Source organism: Aulonocara sp. 'chitande type north' Nkhata Bay, linkage group LG11 (genome assembly GCF_057382095.1).
Source record: "Aulonocara sp. 'chitande type north' Nkhata Bay isolate Kocher_YH1m ecotype deep benthic linkage group LG11, A_spYH_male_GT1.1, whole genome shotgun sequence".
Classification (NCBI taxonomy): Eukaryota; Metazoa; Chordata; class Actinopteri; order Cichliformes; family Cichlidae; genus Aulonocara; species Aulonocara sp. 'chitande type north' Nkhata Bay.
In genome coordinates this window covers 15,662,583-15,680,238 of record NC_141354.1, presented here as the reverse complement: position 1 = coordinate 15,680,238, position 17,656 = coordinate 15,662,583, and the positions used below count along the sequence as shown (strand labels likewise).

Genomic DNA, 17,656 nt, shown 5'->3' with positions numbered 1-17,656 from the left:
AAAAACAGCCCCATAGCATGATGTTTCCACCCCCATGCTTCACAGTAGGTATGGTGTTCTTGGGATGCAACTCAGTATTCTGCTTCCTCCAAACACGACGAGTTGAGTTTATACCAAAAAGTTCTACTTTGGTTTCATCTGACCACATGACATTCTCCCAATCCTCTGCTGTATCATCCATGTGCTCTCTGGCAAACTTCAGACGGGCCTGGACATGCACTGGCTTCAGCAGCGGAACACGTCTGGCACTGCGGGATTTGATTCCCTGCCGTTGTAGTGTGTTACTGATGGTGACCTTTGTTACTTTGGTCCCAGCTCTCTGCAGGTCATTCACCAGGTCCCCCCGTGTGGTTCTGGGATCTTTGCTCACCGTTCTCATGATCATTTTGACCCCACGGGATGAGATCTTGCGTGGAGCCCCAGATCGTGGGAGATTATCAGTGGTCTTGTATGTCTTCCATTTTCTGATGATTGCTCCCACAGTTGATTTTTTCACACCAAGCTGCTTGCCTATTGTAGATTCACTCTTCCCAGTCTGGTGCAGGTCTACAATACTTTTCCTGGTGTCCTTCGAAAGCTCTTTGGTCTTGGCCATGGCGGAGTTTGGAGTCTGACTGTTTGAGGCTGTGGACAGGTGTCTTTTATACAGATGATGAGTTCAAACAGGGGCCATTCTTACAGGTAACGAGTGGGGGACAGAAAAGCTTCTTACAGAAGACGTTACAGGTCTGTGAGAGCCAGAGATTTTCCTTGTTTGAGGTGACCAAATACTTATTTTCCACCCTGATTTACGAATAAATTCTTTACAAATCCTACCATGTGAATTCATGGATTTTTTTTTCACATTCTGTCTCTCACAGTTGAAGTGTACCTCTGGTGCAAATTACTGACCTCTGTCATCATTTTAAGTGGGGGAACTTGCACAATCGGTGGCTGACTAAATACTTTTTTGCCCCACTGTAAGTTACTTCTGTTGCATCTTCTTGTACACACCTGTACAAAAAAAAGATCTTATAAATATTACTTTTGATTTTGAGTTCTCTCTCTTTCACTCCCTACCCCTGTTTATTTTAGAGCTTTCTATCCATTTGATTTTGGTTAAACCAATTTTGTTTTCTCCTATGTCTATTTGTTTCTTGTGTCTCTCCTTAGCTTCCTTTCATTGGTGGAAAGTCAAGGCGTGTGAGTCTTCGAAGGCGTGACCTCAGAACCAGTGCGAGCCAGTTAAAGTTCATCTTAAGTTTTCTTCTGTTCTCAACCGATATTCTCTAGGCACAATAATGCACGTTTGTGTTTCTTTCATCTTTATTCTGCTTAAAATGATCAATTACAGTCACTCTGGAGGTGCAAATATTCCACGGAGACCCAACATAAGACAACCTCAATCCCCAATACTGAAAAGTGTTTAGCAGCTCACACATAATCATCAAAAAGAGAAAAAAAAAACAAAAGTAAAGGCAACATAAAAGTAATTCTCCTTATTTTTTTTTAGGAGAATATATATAAGCTGAAATCATTTCGTTCAACAGGAATGCCCTTTCCTCTCACAGAGATCATTGACCTGCTCATATTTTCAGTGGCTTGTGTTTGGCAAGAACGAGACAAAACAGTGAGTTGGACTTAGATTATGCAAATCTGTCATATTTTGGGAAGCATTCATCGCGAGCTATGCCGTCTGGGCGTTGTTATGTAAGGTCAGTCGATGAGGCCTCGGCAGGATGTCGTTGGGTGTCTAATAAAAAGTAGCTTTTTCACCAGGATTCCACAGGGTTTTAGATGCGGTGGTAGTTTGATCACATGACGCACAAAACATCTCGTCCCATTGAGGCAAATGTGCTAAAGGACCAACTGCATGCTCTCATTCACTGATCATTTCACACAGCAACAGCTTGACAAAAACCAAAAAGCAGATTCAAAGTGGAAAAAATTAAGAAAAAGCAACAGGAAGATCTCTTTACAACTTAGTTTCTTCATCTTTGGTATAAAATATGCCACCCGCGGGCTGTATTTTTGTTCAACAGTTAAGAAAGACTCAAGAAACTGTCAACAGTTTTACTAAAACTATTGCTTTTTGCACATTTAAAAATCCTAGCTTTTTTTTCTCTGCTTTTTCTCAAAGTCAGAAATGTTCCTTTTTCTTTTTGCAATGAGACAAGCAAGCAGGCAAAGGAAAAACTTTTAAAAGCACCGCAATGAAAAAAATAAAAATACAAAATAAGTGGTGGAGAAACTGAATTTCTTTCCCATGATTGAACTAAACTGCATTTCCAGGAAGCGGTGGGCTGACCGCTCCCACAAGTTGTAAAAGGATTTTTTTCCCTAGTCAACCAACATCACCTGCACTGTACCACATAATTTAAAATCACCTTCATACAAATACAACCTTTTTTTGTCTTATACAGATAGCTTTGTAGATTTCATTTCTGAGGCTCTCAAACTCAAAGAACCCTTTAAAAAAAATCATTCAACAACTCAGTCCTTTTTTTAAATAATTCAACACTTGGAAACTTTTTTTCCCCAAAGTTTGAGAAAATTAAGGCAATAAAGATTTACGAAAACACTAATATTCTAGAAAACTACTCAAATAATAAAAAGAATGGAAATAATGTAGCTTAATATCAAAGGAAGACAGCCCGTTTTTGTTCAAGACTTGGCTTCCTTCTATTTTCAATAAAAAAAGTCTGAAAATCTACCTGCACATTCAAATGTTCATTTTTTTTCTGTACAGTTGGTTGACTTTAGATTTCTCTTTATGTCCCCTTATCTGTTTTTTTTTCCTTTGGAGGCAAAGTCCAGTCTCATGGTGAAAAATGAAAACTCAAAGTTGGAGACTGCCATTGATTTCATTGTCTTTGAGTTTAGCAAACCATCATTTGCTTTTTCTTCTGTCTTTTTCTTAGTTCAACCAGGTAAGAAAGATATTTTTTTTCTTCGTTTTGTCTTTTATTTGGTGCCCGTGCACAGTGGAAGCATTCTCCCGTCAGTGATGTCCATGTCACCTCTGTTTTTGTTTTTTGTTTTGTCCCGTTTCCTTTTGATACTCTGCGTCTCCAGCGCCTTCGTGCAGTCCTCCTAAAGGCAACGCAGCAATGATTCCTACCAATCCTGTTATCTAAAAGAGACAGAAAAGTCAGTGAGCGAGGACGTGACTGAGGGAACCGTGAACAATGTTACCGGGTTTTTTTGTAAGCAGGCACAACAGTCTTTGTACAATCACTATGTGTAAAGGAAACCACCCGTCGGTTATCTAGGAGGCAGAAAAACAAGATAAACACCAGGAAAAAGATAAAAAGCCAGAAGGAGAATTTTGCAAACAAAGGTTGCCATGCATCTGTGACCAAAACAGAAAAAGCGCGGCATAATCTGGGAATTTTACTGCAGTCCTTTATAGCTGATGCTGTTCATTTTTCCAGATACAGTTAATGTACCAGTTAGGATGCACCAGCTGTACAAGACCATGTGAAAAAAATTACAGACTTGCAATCATCACACTTACTTAGTCTGCTGGTAAGAGTAGGCTGTGGCGTGATCTCCTGTGTTCTCCACAGGTAAAGGCTGCTGCCCACTGGCGTCCTGTGAGGAGGGGGCAGCTGTCTGTGGAGAGGGGTCTGTCACCACACCCTGAACGGGGGGGGAAAGCCAGATATTAAGGAACAAAAGAAAGCCTTGAAACTTTGGGCAATCATATAAAAGTAGGGACTCCTTTATGGCACATAGATAAGGAATCCAAAGAGAAAAATTCAATTAGCATTTTTTTTTTAAAGGTGACAGGTTGATCTGGTGCGGTCAGTTTTCCGTCTGTGATTTTAACTTTATATACTTGTGAACTTGTAAAACAGCTCCTCTGATCTTTGGGGAGGGTTTGGTGTAAATTATTTCTCTCATTGAAGTATACGGATTGCCAAAGGCTAAGCAAGACTAATATATCACAAAATATATATGTTTAATCAGCAGTTTTCATTTCAAATGAAAGTTTGCAGGTTGTTTCGGTCCTTACGTCCACTGTGATGGCCGAGGCAGGCACTGCAGTGTACTGGGGAATGTAGGTTCCTTGCATAGGAGCAGCCGCTGCAGCAGGCATGTACTACAGATAAAAGGGGAAGAACACAGACTGTGTCATTTGTCTTATGGTCATTTCACATTTTAGACTGAAAACAGAAGCACCGGGGCAGTTTTCCTCTGCTCTAGCGCTTCTACTCTGAGAAAAACACTGAAACTGCAAGTGTACAATTATATTACACATATAACTCAAAGGATAAAACAAACACATGCACACACAGCACGATGAGCTGACTGGCCAAAGGGGAGACTTACAGTGCCTGTTGGGCCCAGAGACAGGTGGTTCATCTGCTGGGTTAGAGGAGCCATTACACTGGAGGGGTGAATAGACAAACTGGGCTCAATGGCAGCAGCTGGAGTGATCACAGCACCCTGGAGTAGAAATGGAAGGATACAAATCCAGTCAGCTTATAGCTAATAACTGTTATTTGGAGTCAAAAGTGATTTGGAGTCACTCAGTGATATTTAATTCAGATGCAGGAATCAATATATGATCAGATGGTGGAGAAAGGAAATTAAATCGGAAGAAATGTGGAGATTAAAAAAGAAAGAAATAAGCTGAGTAAAGAGACAACAGCTTTAAGCAATTTGCAGGCAAACATAACTCAAAGAAAAGGGGGGGGGGGGGGGGGGGGGGAGATTCAGAACAACTTTGACATGTTGGTTTAAAAAAAACAAAACAAAAAAAACCAATGCTGAGACCTTAATGGCAAAACTGCTAAAGGGACCTCTGGCTAATATGTCGGTTCTGTGTCGGGCTCGTGGCCGAAAACTAGCTTTACTTTGTTTGCCAGTGAGAGACAGAGAGGCGTTGAAAGGCTGCTCCAACGGAACTTATTGTTTCAGAGGAAAACACGAACACGGTGTCCAGTCGAGTCTTAATAGCTTACTTACAACTGGGCTTGTCTTAATGTGCGTTTCATTTGGGTTTCCACCGGCGTGGAATTACCAAAAATAGAGAGGGCATAGCCTAACATATGAAACAGGAAAAGACCCCCGTGTAATCCATTTATTTCAACAAAGTAACTGTATTCTGAATACCACCCTTTTAAACAGTAACTGTAACAGAATACAGTTACTCATATTTTGTATTTTAAATACGTAACACCGGTACATTTATTCCGTTACTCCCCAACACTGTTTACAGCTTAAACACATAATTAAGAAAACATCTATAAACTACTGTATAAAGTATAAAGGGTTCTGATCACTCATTAACCTATCAAAGTAAGAAAGTGTAGTGTACAACGTGTTTTAAAGCAATGACACATTGTAGTTTTTTTAAGCTGAAGTAAAAAAAAATTGCAGCTAGAAGAAGTAGTTACATTTGGTGACTGCAAATTGTGCGAGTTTGTACATGAGCAACACAACCAGTCAGCAGGCTTGGCAGCAAGGCTTGACAGAACCTGCTTGTGAATGGAGCAGAGACGCTTTTACTCTAAATCTCTTGAGTGTGAAGGCCTTTGAAGCAGTCTAACACCTTGATGCGCTGAGATCTACTTTTCCAGTGCAGCTCTGCTACAACTTCAACAGCTCTGTAAAGATTTAATAGGAGACTGTGTGCTCTGGTTATTTGTGATGGATGTTTAACTACACTTCCCATGAGCACAGACAGCATCAGTGGTTATGTATTGGTGCTGCTCTTGAGAGCAGTCAGCACCTCTACAGCTTCAAGTTGAGACATAACGTTAGAAGAACACAAGTATTAAATTTAGGTATTTTAGGCACACGCCTGGCTGTATGGCAGACGACTTAACAGCTTTGAATCTGTAGGGTTTCTCTGGGAGGCTCGCAACAACAAAACCACACATAAGCACATACAGTACACACTTTCAAAACAAGGAAAGTTCTAGATATCTGAAGTGCTCGCTTTGAATGCATATACAGTCTGACAGTTGTTCACAGTTAAGATTCTGTAAGGTAAGACCCTTATGACTGCAGGCTTTACAGGAAAAAAACATGCACGCGTGCACACACTGTGCAAACAAAGATTGTCAGAGCTGTTAACAAAGGTACAATGTTTTTCTTCCTGACTGCTGTCTTCATAGAGAGATCTGTTTGCAGAACACAGCAGCATCAGAAATGCTCTGTAAACACTTTCCTCAGTATTACAAGTGAATGAGACGAAAGCCCACACACACACACACACACACACACACCAACAGATCTACCCTCAAACCGGCACAAAAGCTTTGGCTCATGCAGGTAAATTTACCAGCCAGAATCGTATTAACACCCGAGCTTTTCAACCATCTAAATAATGCGTTCTCTCTTGTAATGAATTCTCATCCTCCCTTTCTCTTTCTTTCACTTCATCCAATCTCACAGCAGGTTTCCAGGCAGAAACAAAAAAATGAAACCCACAATGAGTAGCTGTCTGCTCTGATTTATAGCTCTACAAGTGATCAACTCTCCATCTCTGTATGGGTCTGCACCCGGGCACTATGTATTAGTATGTAATGAGTGCAGTTGTATGTTATGGTGTGCGTGTTTTTAATGCATCAGATGATTTTCCTGGGGTATAAATGAGCCCACATGACAGTTATCGTTTCCCTGAGGACATGACTTAAAAAAAACAACAAAAACCCCAAACAGAATCTACTTCAACTTTGAACTTGCCCTCTCTCCCTCTCCCCTGTCAGTTTCCCATTAAAGAAGAGAAGCAGACTGACTGCTGCAGGCAGTCTGAAAGCATCAAATACATAGTATTAGTGATAATGATACTCGTTTATTGAGAAAACCCCTAAATGCTGTTTTTATGATGGGCGCTCCATGTGCGTGAGAATGCAAAGAGTTTTGAATTGGCATTATTTGTTCTTACTGAGGTGGTGTGCTACGACGTGCAGATGTTTCTATTATTCTATAAGCTGATTTCCTGAGTCCACACCCTCTTTATCAACACACAAAGTACACTGGATTTTCGGCGTAAAACCAGACAAGTACTCCTTAGTTCCCGGCTTTATCCATGCACCCGCAGGCATGCACCTGTGACAGTTCTGCACACACGGGATCTCGCGGTTAGGAAACAAAACAAAACAAACGTGAGGTATAGAGCTCTATTTGCAAGCCCTGATATTGTACACTGCCTTTGTCTCCTGCAGAGCTGAAATCCCAGTTCTTTAGATGTCTCATTACAGCCCTCCTCAATAAGCAGCATTGATTGTGTGTGTGTGTGTGTGTGTGTGTGTGTGTGTGATTTTTTTTTTTTTTTTTGCGTGGTTTGGCTAATGCATTCATTTCCTGTAGGGGGATTTGTGAGTAATTATGCACAAAGACATCCTCTCACTAATTAAGATGTAAAGACAGGCAGTTCAAGTAATCTGGGCATCCCACCAAGGCGCAGAAATGCACAATCCTTAAGGCAGTGTGTGTACAGGTGTGTTTAATGTGTGTGTACATTAATCAGGCAGTGTGTAGCTACACTGGTGTCTGTCGGTAATCACAGTTGTGTGAGCCTCTACTGCTCCTTTTAATAAAGTAAAGCACATTTGTTTTTTTATTTGAAATAACGTCAACCTCATCAGTAATTTTACAAATGACCATTTAAAAATGCAATTCTTAACCATAAATAATGTATTATTTTTAAGTAATATTTAAAAAAACACTACAAACCATGCAACCTAATGCAAATTTATCATGTAAAATTCAAATTCCCCTCCTAAAATCCACAGTTTTTTAAATTATGTTAGCACAGCTGAAAACGATTGTACTGATTACATAAGCAATAAATTTACTTCTGTGTCTGAAACATAAGGGTTCCTGGTTTTGATTACACTCAACATGGCTAAAAAAATAACTCAGTTTTCTTGTTTTAAGAAGTAAATGCTATTGCATGAGGCAAACTGAACAATCTGAAATTAAGTGTGTTTATGTCAGCATTGTGTAGTATTCTCCGGTGACAGTACAAAGTGGTTAGTTTGAGAAAAAGATCGTTCATAGGTCCTCAACTGGTCACTGCATTAAATGGTTCCTGTAAAACACCAGCCTGCAGGTGATTTTTAGATGCTGGCCTTCTAGGAAGAGTTGTCCAAAGAGCCATAACTGTGATCAGTCAATAAAAGTAGAAAATAAAGACAGGGGAAAAAAATCCCCAAAACACAACACACAAATATTGGGCAGACGTAAGCAGTTTTCAGACATGAAATGATGCTGGAATAGTGTTTGACAGCATCTGCTAAGTGTGGTGGAGGAAATTTGATGGTTTGAGGCTTTGGTCGTGCTAAAGTGGGAGATTTGTACAGCAAAAGATCTTGAACAAGAGAAAGGCAGGCTTTCACTCTGTTTTGTAGTGCCATACAGTGCCTGTGGATACAGCAGGACTGGAGTTGATTTCCAAAGCAACTCTGACATTTATAGGAACTACTCAGAAAAAGCAGTCAGCTGGTGTTTTGCCTATAATGGAGTGGCCAGCGCAGTCACTGGCTCTTAACTACTCATCTGTTATGGGAACAGAAAAACTGCCAGAGTGCCAAAGGGGTGCAAGGCTGCAAAACTGAGACAGTACAAAATTGTTCCATCAATCAAAAATATTTTTATCTAATGTTATTAATGTCTATTTCGTTTCACTGCAAATCTGTTAGATTAAGTTTTCATGAATTTAAATATCCTAGTTGACCCCAAACCTATGAGCAATAGTGTATGTGCATTTTTAATCCTGAGCCATGAAAACAGCACACAGCATTGATGTTTGTTCTCTTGTTCTAACCTTTTAATTAGACTCATTAATTTCTTTAGCGACAGAGTGTCTCACATTCCAATTTTGGTGCCACAAGCATTTAAAAATCTCAAAGTAGATGATGGACTGTTAACCAGAGGAGGTGTGCGCATGTTCATCTAGCTAAAAGTGTCAATGAGTGCATAGCATTTATCAAAGTTACCAGTCATTAACTGCAGTACAGCAGTGAGGAAGCCTCTGCTACCATAGGAACAGACTTAAGCTGCTGTGTCTCTCAGTCTCCCTCCCTGATGCAGCTTTAATTTGTCAAGCTCTTCAGTATCCAGGAAATACAATAACTACCCCTCATCTTTGTTGTCTAACAGGGAATTTGTCTATACATAGACAAGGGTGGAGAACAGATGTGCACAGCCCAAACATGCTTTTGCAGCGGCTGTTTTCGTTTCTTTGTTCTCAATATATTCATTGTAATCCCTTCTTTCCTCTTTCCCTGCACCTCCTTCTCGCCCCTGTCCTCCTTGTCAAATCCGCCGTGTTTATTTATTTATTTTTCTCTTTCTCCAAACCATCAATCTCTGCTCAAGCTCACCCTGTCTTTTCCCAAGTCTTAGGAAGTCATATCAAGCGGCCTGCCAAATAATTAGATGGGACATTTGTTTGAAAACATTTACAGAAGGGTATTATCCCCGCTCAGAGACATAATTTTAATCAGACAAGACAACAGAATGTGTTTAAGATTTGCCAGACAGACATAAAGAGCAAGACAGAAGACAGGGAGAGAGAACAACAGAGGAGGAGCAACAAATCTGAACACTAAAGATTTTTGGCAACCACGGCGGATACGATTGCAGAAATTTGCACCGCCTTACGTACCTGCCCCGATAAACTCCTTCACCCCATGAATGACAGAACAAAATCATACAACCTTTTTTAGCACAGGTGTACAGATAAACCCCCTGAATGTAAGCACATTCATCTCTTACAGGCTACTTTAACAGATACACTATATTGACGAAGGTACTGGGGCACCATTAGAGCTGCAGGAGCTGCGTAGCAGTTTTAGTTTGATGTTAATGCCACAGGCACAGGCTTAAGAACGAGCCAGCATCGCCGGGACTAAAGACACCAGAATTGAAACATGAATATTTTTGTCCATATAGTGTTTGATATAGACCTTTAAACTATTGTTGAACAAATGTTTAAGAGGAGATAGAAGTTAAATTTTATCTGAAAGACTTTCAAGGTTACTGTAATATGAATCTCTTCTGCCTGTGATTTCATAATGCATCGGTCCTGCTACACTGAGAAGTAATCATCTTGTAAGCAGGACTAAGCTTGGACTATTCCACAATTTATATGATATAGCTTTCTAATTCCACTAATTCAATGCAGTACTTTGTCAGATGACAAGATGAAGGCACGGAGATTTTATATTTTATGCTACAATAGTCAGTGAATGTCAGAGAGACTGAGGCTTTGGACTATGCTTAGAGCGAAGCCTGTGGAGGCTTAATAACATAGAGCGGCTGTATATAGTCCCTGTATCAAAGGAAGGAAAAGCCCACAGTTTGTGTTAAGGTTATGTTTGTGTTTGCCAAAAGAAGAGAGAATTTGTAGGTAAGTGTGGGTTTATAGAGTATGTTGACTGTACACCTACACTCAGAGTCGATTCATGACTCTTCATGTAAATATACAGAATGTGTGGGTGTGTTTTAAAACGTTTTTGCACGTCAATCAAAGCTATGTGTATGAGAGACAAAATGTGAGAGAAAGCTCTAGCCAAGGATGGATGGAAAAGAGCTATAAACACCAAGGGTTGGATTTTACATCACTGCATTATGCATCATATACACAAAGATGCACTGCTGCTTTTGATATGCAAATTTTATGCATCACTATATGAAACTGAGCAGCAGTTACACATGTACATTGACTTATAGATAAATAATGTGCTTTAAACTAGCCGTCTGGAAACCTGTTTTTGTACATGCAGTTTCATTCAAAACCAGCAGGGAGCAACCTTTTATTACAGATTCTAAAGTGAGTTTCGCCAAGCTCTCTGAGGTCCTTTGAGAAGGCTATTCACAGGCTGATTCAGCAGAGTGGGGCTGGGATTCAGGGTTACAGTTATTTTCCTTCTCTGACCTGGGTTTGGCTCTCAAGCACTTATTGGAAGAATTTCCTTTTATTACTTGGCTTTTCGCAGTTTTCGTGATTCATACCAACTTGTTGGTGACCTGTTGTTATTACTAACATTTTCATTCCTGAATTATTAAATACTCATTTGATGAAGAAAAAGGCAGGGCACATTAAATACTGTTATAAAAGCATTTGCAGGCAGTCCTCGAGACCAATACAGCCTATGCTTTAAAAGCTTTTGTAGTTTTTCTCCCATAAATCCTGCCACTGACATTCACATGAGTAATGAAGCTATTAAACACACACACTGAAAGTTTTAAGACAAAAAGAGTATGCCAGGGAGAAAAATTGACACATGCTGTACACTCGGCATGTGTACATTTATTATATATAATAAATAAAGGAGTGAGTGAAAAGGGTTGGAAAATAGAGAACAAGACTTTACAGAACGAGGCTTAAAAACAAAGGAAATGTTGGTTTAAAAACTTACTGTAGGTTGCATAACATATTGTTGATGTGGCATCCAAGATGTACTCTGAACCTGAAGAAAGAGAAGAGAAGGGAAGGGAGAAGGAGAGGACGGACACGAGTAGGATGATGCAGAGGGGAGGTCATGACGAGATGAGAGGAAAGGAAAGATCAAAAGCAAGATTGTTGTAAGTGGGTAAAGAATTGAGGAAGAGAGAACATTGAGAATGACAATTGGAAGACAGAATGACAGGAAGCGAGTGAAAATGAGAAAACCAAAGAAGAGAAGTAAGTAATCATTATCTCAAGCCTTTACAAGCCAATTTCAGAGCCTCAGTCCCAGCACGTCTTAAAGAATATTACAGCAGTAACTAAGGGTCCACTATACAGAAAGTTTGTCGTAATTATAAAAGGATATGAAGACCACAGAGAGCAAAACAGTCTTAACAATTACTGCTTCACAGTGAGGGTTTCATCATCAAAGCTTAAGTTGGCCACAAATCATACTTTCATCTTGTTCTCCTTCCGACCGCTCAACTCTAACAAACTGAAGGCAGAAATGAGTCTCTGAGGGTCCCTTTGTCTCATGCGTTATTGTTGTATGCATGCATTCTGTACCTGCATCTGTATGATCTCTTACCTACATCTGTCAATGATGAGTTAAAACAATGAAAGGTAATGTTTTTTTCTTTCCCTATAAAGCATGATACTTTAAGTCATGAGTCTTTGAATTTGGCTTTCTTATAGAGCTCTAGAGCTCCATCTTGTTTTTGGGTACAGCAGCTGCCAGCCAGCTCTGACATAACTTGATATGGTTTGTGTGTGGAAGAGAACGGGTGCGACACATGAGAGCTGAGAGTTAAAAGCAGCATTTGTGCTCAAGAATGGGAGATGGATAGGAGGAGTTCTGCAACGTAAGCCTGCATTTTATCATTGCTAGACAAAGAATTGCCTTGATTCTACAGAGCTGATAACTTCATTTTGGGTTCATATCTTTGGTTAAGTATGACAAACTCCACCTGTACATCCAGGAATTACTCTACATAGACTCAGGAATGGGATTTTCTGGTTTTAAGTAGGCCACGGCACTCATCAAACTTCTGAGAGGTTAAACTCACCTGATATGTGGGGACAGGAGAGGCAGCAATGAAGGGTGTGATCGATGTCTGAGCAATCATCCGATTCGTGGAGATGCTGTATGGAGAAGAGTAGAACCTATGAAAGCACAAGACATACATTTTAATTTTGACTGTCCACATCATCTAACTTCTAATAATCACCTGGGAGGGAACCAAACGCGTGTATTAACAATCCAGAGGTTTCTCTGCAGTTTCAGCTCACCCTACATAACCACATGTAATGCTGAAAATGAGGCTTTTGTCTCAGTTTGTTTTGAACTACCCAGTACACTTCAAGACAACACTGACAAAATGGATCAGACATCATCAAGGCTGTCATGGAAACAATAAATATTGCAGCTTCACTCTATGTAGCACAATCAAAGACATCTTAGAATGAGACTTGACACCGCACCAGACTACACATCATGTTACAAAGGAGTCTGCACCACTGCTACGCATAATAATGAATTATTACCTTAATGTGTGAGTGGGTGAAATACTTCAGTATTGCTCTTTATGTTTCCACCTACGCACACCCTACTTCCCATCGGTTGCATCTGTAACATCTGCATTTTATAATCTATTCACTTCTCCTATGCCTCTATTTGCCCTTCTCATTTTGATCTCTTTTTCCCCCCATTTCACCCCCTCAGCTCTGCAGCTGTAGAATGCTGTGGCTCGCAGTGCTTTATTTATCATTGTGTACCTAGAGAGGACATGTTTCATCCGCCAAGCCGTGTTGCTGTGCCCGATCGATCCCAAAGTGTCTGTTGACTGAATAATGGAGCCAGTGAGGGGAGGGGAAACCAAGGGCCAGAGACAGAAAGCGAAGCCCTACCCTATCCATCTCTAACACAGCCATGATTGTAGAAAAAAGGTACTTGCCACATATCAAGTGTTTCTCAATCAGGGAAGAAAATTACCTGAATAAAAAGACAAACTCATTTTTAATTTACTTTTAAAAGGCAACTTCAAACTACTGTTAGGTCGCTCCATAATATTTCTTAAAATCCGCAGTGAGCACAACATATAGTAATAGCCCATGCACGGAGATGACAATGGGGCTCAGCCAAAGACAGAAAAACCTAGGAGGACTGTGGTGGTAGTCGCCTGCGACACATGCACACATTTCATTTCAAGGGTGAAATGGGTTCCTGAGGTACCCACCTGTTCTGTTATTGCACATTCTGTTTCACATTACATTTGTTCAGTCAGTGACGGCATGAGCAGTTTTGAACCTCAACTGCGAGATGTAAAGCGTCAGATATTTTTAAACTATTGCGGCTCAAGGCTTGTGCATGCAGCCGGTTCCCAACTGCCTGCGATAAGCTGCAGAGCGTGATTGTGCTTCTCACAGACATTCAGTCTCCCTGTTGGATTTTTATGCCCTACTTGGTGTGCCGAGGCCTAAGTAGTAGCTGTACATATATAATAGAGACACGCCAGTTATTTGTTCATTTATTTCTTTTAACGCAACATGACTCACTTCTGTTGAACCAGAAAAAGAAATTTGTGGCAGGTTTGGTTCTAATTCATCTGCGGCTCGATTGCGTGTTTTGTCTACTTTTAACCATGTGCAACAAGCAAACATTAGTCGTATTGTTGCAAAGTGAAAATCAGTACAGCTTCAGAAAGAGCAAAGATCTACAGAAATAGCTAGTATAGATTTCATAGAAAATATATGTGCAAAAGGAAAAAGACTGTTCTGTGAACCCCAGTATTTTGTTTTCTGAATTGTAGCTCTATGGCATCAGAGGTATAGCCTATAATTGGTTCCAGAGTTATTTACGAGAAAACAATATGTACAGTTGGAGTTGGACGGGGATCGATGCTAGGTCCTGAACTTTTCATTTTAATCATGAATGGTAATCGTAATTCAGAAAAAAAATCTATATGTACATTTTGCTTATGATATCACTGTCCTGCTAATAAGTTACATACATTGTTGCTATTGTCAATGAATCAGTCAAATTTAAACAATGATTTAATGTCAATGGAATAACTTTGAACATACACAAAACAAAATATTTAAGAAATAGCAGTAAAAATGTGAAGTTTGGTGTTATTACTGATGGAACAAAGAAATGGTGGATGAAATCAAATTTCTTGGTGTGATAATAAGGTTTGCAAATAGTCATAGACTGATTTTAAATTAACTCCAATTTATTAATGTTTTATTGGCCTTTTAACAACCATGTATTCAGAGATCTAACCAAGTAGTTTTACAGTTTACTATTTATTAATGATGGCTATTCTAAGCTACAACTCACTTTCAAAAATGTCTCCAATTCTTTTTTGCCTTAGATTAACTGCATATTCCAACTTTGGACATGACATTATATTGCAGGGTTTAAATAAATGTAGATAAGCTGGAGTACAAACTGGAACTTGTTTGTCATGAATGAGAATCAAGAGATAAACACAATGCGGTGCTATGGATCCATCTTTTTCACTGTACAGTTAATAAATGACTTGCATTACAGATACTGTATTACTGTCACTGATGAATACAAATGAGGTGACAGGGCCAGGTTATTCAATGTGGTTTTCTGATTGTGTTTATTGTATTTTCATTAGACTGATGTGTATTGAGAGAGAGAAGCAGAAGGCAGAGGACAGACCCAAGGTTATTGATGTAGGCTATTAGCCCTGAGCAGCCAACTGTCAATGGGGACCCCGGCACTGCTATTTAAACAATGCACTAAACATGTAATTGCAAACAGAACATTATTACAGGACTGAATTTTAAAGCCTCTGTGGATCCCTAGTGTGATTTAATGCCCTGTCAGGCGTTTACACTGAAAAATTACTGAGTGATTTAGTGGTGACCCCAGTGACTTTTCCTATAGATGGAAAAGGGAAGTAAAAAAGGGCAAGAAAAAAGACAGGAGATACACTTAATGGGAGCTAGTAGATTCAGAATAAGCAAAAGTAGGTTAAGATAAGACAAACTATAAGCTTTCCAACAATGTGTGTCTGGCAATGGATGCTTTAAAATAACCCAAAAACAAAACAAAACAAAAAAAACGTTGTCCTCAAGCTCACAGTGAAACCTGTAATTGATTCATACCTTTCCCCTCTCCTTGGACTGACTTTATTTCTGCCTTTGCCCTCCTCTTGACCCTACTCGGCCCTCCATTTTTATTCAACCCACTTCCCTCCCTGCTTTTTGCCTCTCTAATTAGCTGCATTAGCATTTCACAGTCATTTAGTGCTTCGCCGGAAGGAGCTACGATGACCTCGGAAGAGAGGTTGGAGAGGGCTTACACACAGCAAGCACACAGATGCTTGCGTGAGAGTGCCCATTTATGCATGCACGAATGAGCACACTCGCACCGAAAGACACCAAAGACGACTCAAAGCAAAGCAGCTGTTTGAAAACAGAACGAATGAGAAGAATTGAGCAATACAAAACAATGTGGAGAGGGCAAGAAACAAGTCAAAAACAGTGAAAAGAAAAAGGACTGTATAATTTCAGATGAACTAGAAAAAAAAGAAAAAAGAAAGAGTGGCTTTAAGGTATAAAGTGGCGGACCAATCTGACAAAAGGAGGAGAAGAACAAGAGTGCAGAGCTGCAGGGAAGCATCTCCAGGGATCACATCACCAGCAGCATTCCTACCAGACAACACCAATCTCCAATTTCCCCCTGAAACAGGCAGGCACTCTGCTCTCCTCAACCAACTTGGGAGCACTGCAGATAGCCTCGGCTGACGAAAGTATTACAGCAGCACTGCAACAACGCCCATCTTCCTGTCTGCAATCAAAACCTACAACTCTGACAGCTTGTATGCATAGGTGCATAAATAAATGCTCCATCTGCATCAGTTAGGTGTAAGAATAAGAGCGAACGCCAGATAGTATGTGTGTTCTGTATCAGTTCAGGTATATGGGTTAATGTGTGTTATGTGTGACCCTCTCGTTTGCATGCAGGTGCTCTTGTGCATATTTCTGCAGGTTGTTGCCATGTTTCAGTGCACTGATCTTAGGAGGATTTTATACTGTCACTCTTGAACAGGCTGCGTGTAACAATGTAAGTAAAAAGTCAAGTTTGGAGACACTCTTTAGATCGAGGTTGTTCGTGCGAGAGGTAAAAGAAAAAAAAAAAAAAACTTTCTACATACCCATTCTGCATCGCTGTGGGGTCATACGTCAACGCCATACCACTCTGGAGAAAGAAACACATACACCGAAATGTTAAATACATGACTTGCCTTTTTAACCAATTTGTGTTTGTGGTCTTTATCACATATACAGCTACTCTATACAACTAAATAAACAATAAAGTATGATATAGCTATTGTACGTTATAATGTGTAATGAACAGAGAAAGCAAACTATACAAGAGCGTTGTACAAAAAACACAAAATTCAAAAGTGACTGGGATATAAGGACCTACTGAATGAACAATAGATAAGCAGTCTAAAGACTCCAAACTAATCCAGCTAAAAGCTCTTATGTACAATAAAATTATTTGGAATAATTGCCTTTGAGCAAAAGAGCCATTTATAAGTGCAGTCGTTTTATTTAACATGCTCAACAAAATCAAACACATGAAGGTCAGTGAGGGACGATTGTTGCATGTGGTATATGACTATATAAAATAGGTAGGAACAAAATAAGTTCCCAGTTCTAACTGACTCTAAATTTTAGCAGACCAAAGACAGTGGAACGCTTTAGATTTTCTTTACCGTTTCTCCTTAAAGGTTTTTAAAAGTCAACTTTTATGGTATGAGTTTAACTCCACTATCTGGCTGGGCTTTTCTGGGTTTACGTGGGTTCTCTCCAGGTACTCTAGCTACCTTCCACAGTCCACAGACATGCAATTATTGGGGTTAGGTTAATTGATAATTCTAAATTGCTTCTATGAGTGCGACCCTGATAAGGATAAGTGGAAGAGAATGGATGGATAGAAGTTTTATGGTACTTTATTTTCTTTTACAAAAAACAGTTCACACTATACCATGTTTGATTATCCTGAGGAGCATTCAAATAAATAAACAAGACATTAAGAAGTTGCACTACCACCTAAGTCAAACAAATCCATGCTGGTTGGCATTAATGGAGGTAACAGCCCAACATAGGAAAGTTAGAGATTACTCAAAAGTCCATAAGAAGGGTGTGGCTCAGGAGGTAAGTGACATCTGCTCAGAAGGCCAGTTGTTTGATCCCAGCCTTCTCTAGTCCAAGTTTAAG

The 17,656-nt window shown here is 39.8% G+C and overlaps 1 protein-coding gene across 5 annotated transcripts in view; it reads right to left on the bottom strand.

Moving 5' to 3' along the window:
* Window positions 1-983: 983 nt before the first annotated feature.
* Window positions 984-17,656, bottom strand: part of LOC147318693 (RNA-binding motif, single-stranded-interacting protein 3-like) — a 167,413-nt gene continuing 150,740 nt past the window's right edge. For 2 of the 5 annotated variants that reach the window (XM_086310776.1, XM_086310773.1), the window contains exons 8-14: window positions 16,585-16,628; window positions 12,460-12,556; window positions 11,364-11,414; window positions 4,315-4,431; window positions 3,998-4,084; window positions 3,497-3,621; window positions 984-3,112 (exon numbers count right to left, since the gene is read on the bottom strand). In XM_086310776.1, the coding sequence (XP_086166902.1) occupies window positions 3,109-3,112; window positions 3,497-3,621; window positions 3,998-4,084; window positions 4,315-4,431; window positions 11,364-11,414; window positions 12,460-12,556; window positions 16,585-16,628 (525 nt within the window). In that variant the 3' untranslated portion in view covers window positions 984-3,108. Of the gene's footprint in view, window positions 3,113-3,492; window positions 3,622-3,997; window positions 4,085-4,314; window positions 4,432-11,363; window positions 11,415-12,459; window positions 12,557-16,584; window positions 16,629-17,656 lie in introns of those variants that run through there. The other 3 variants (XM_086310775.1, XM_086310777.1, XM_086310774.1) reach the window with 2 other exon arrangements.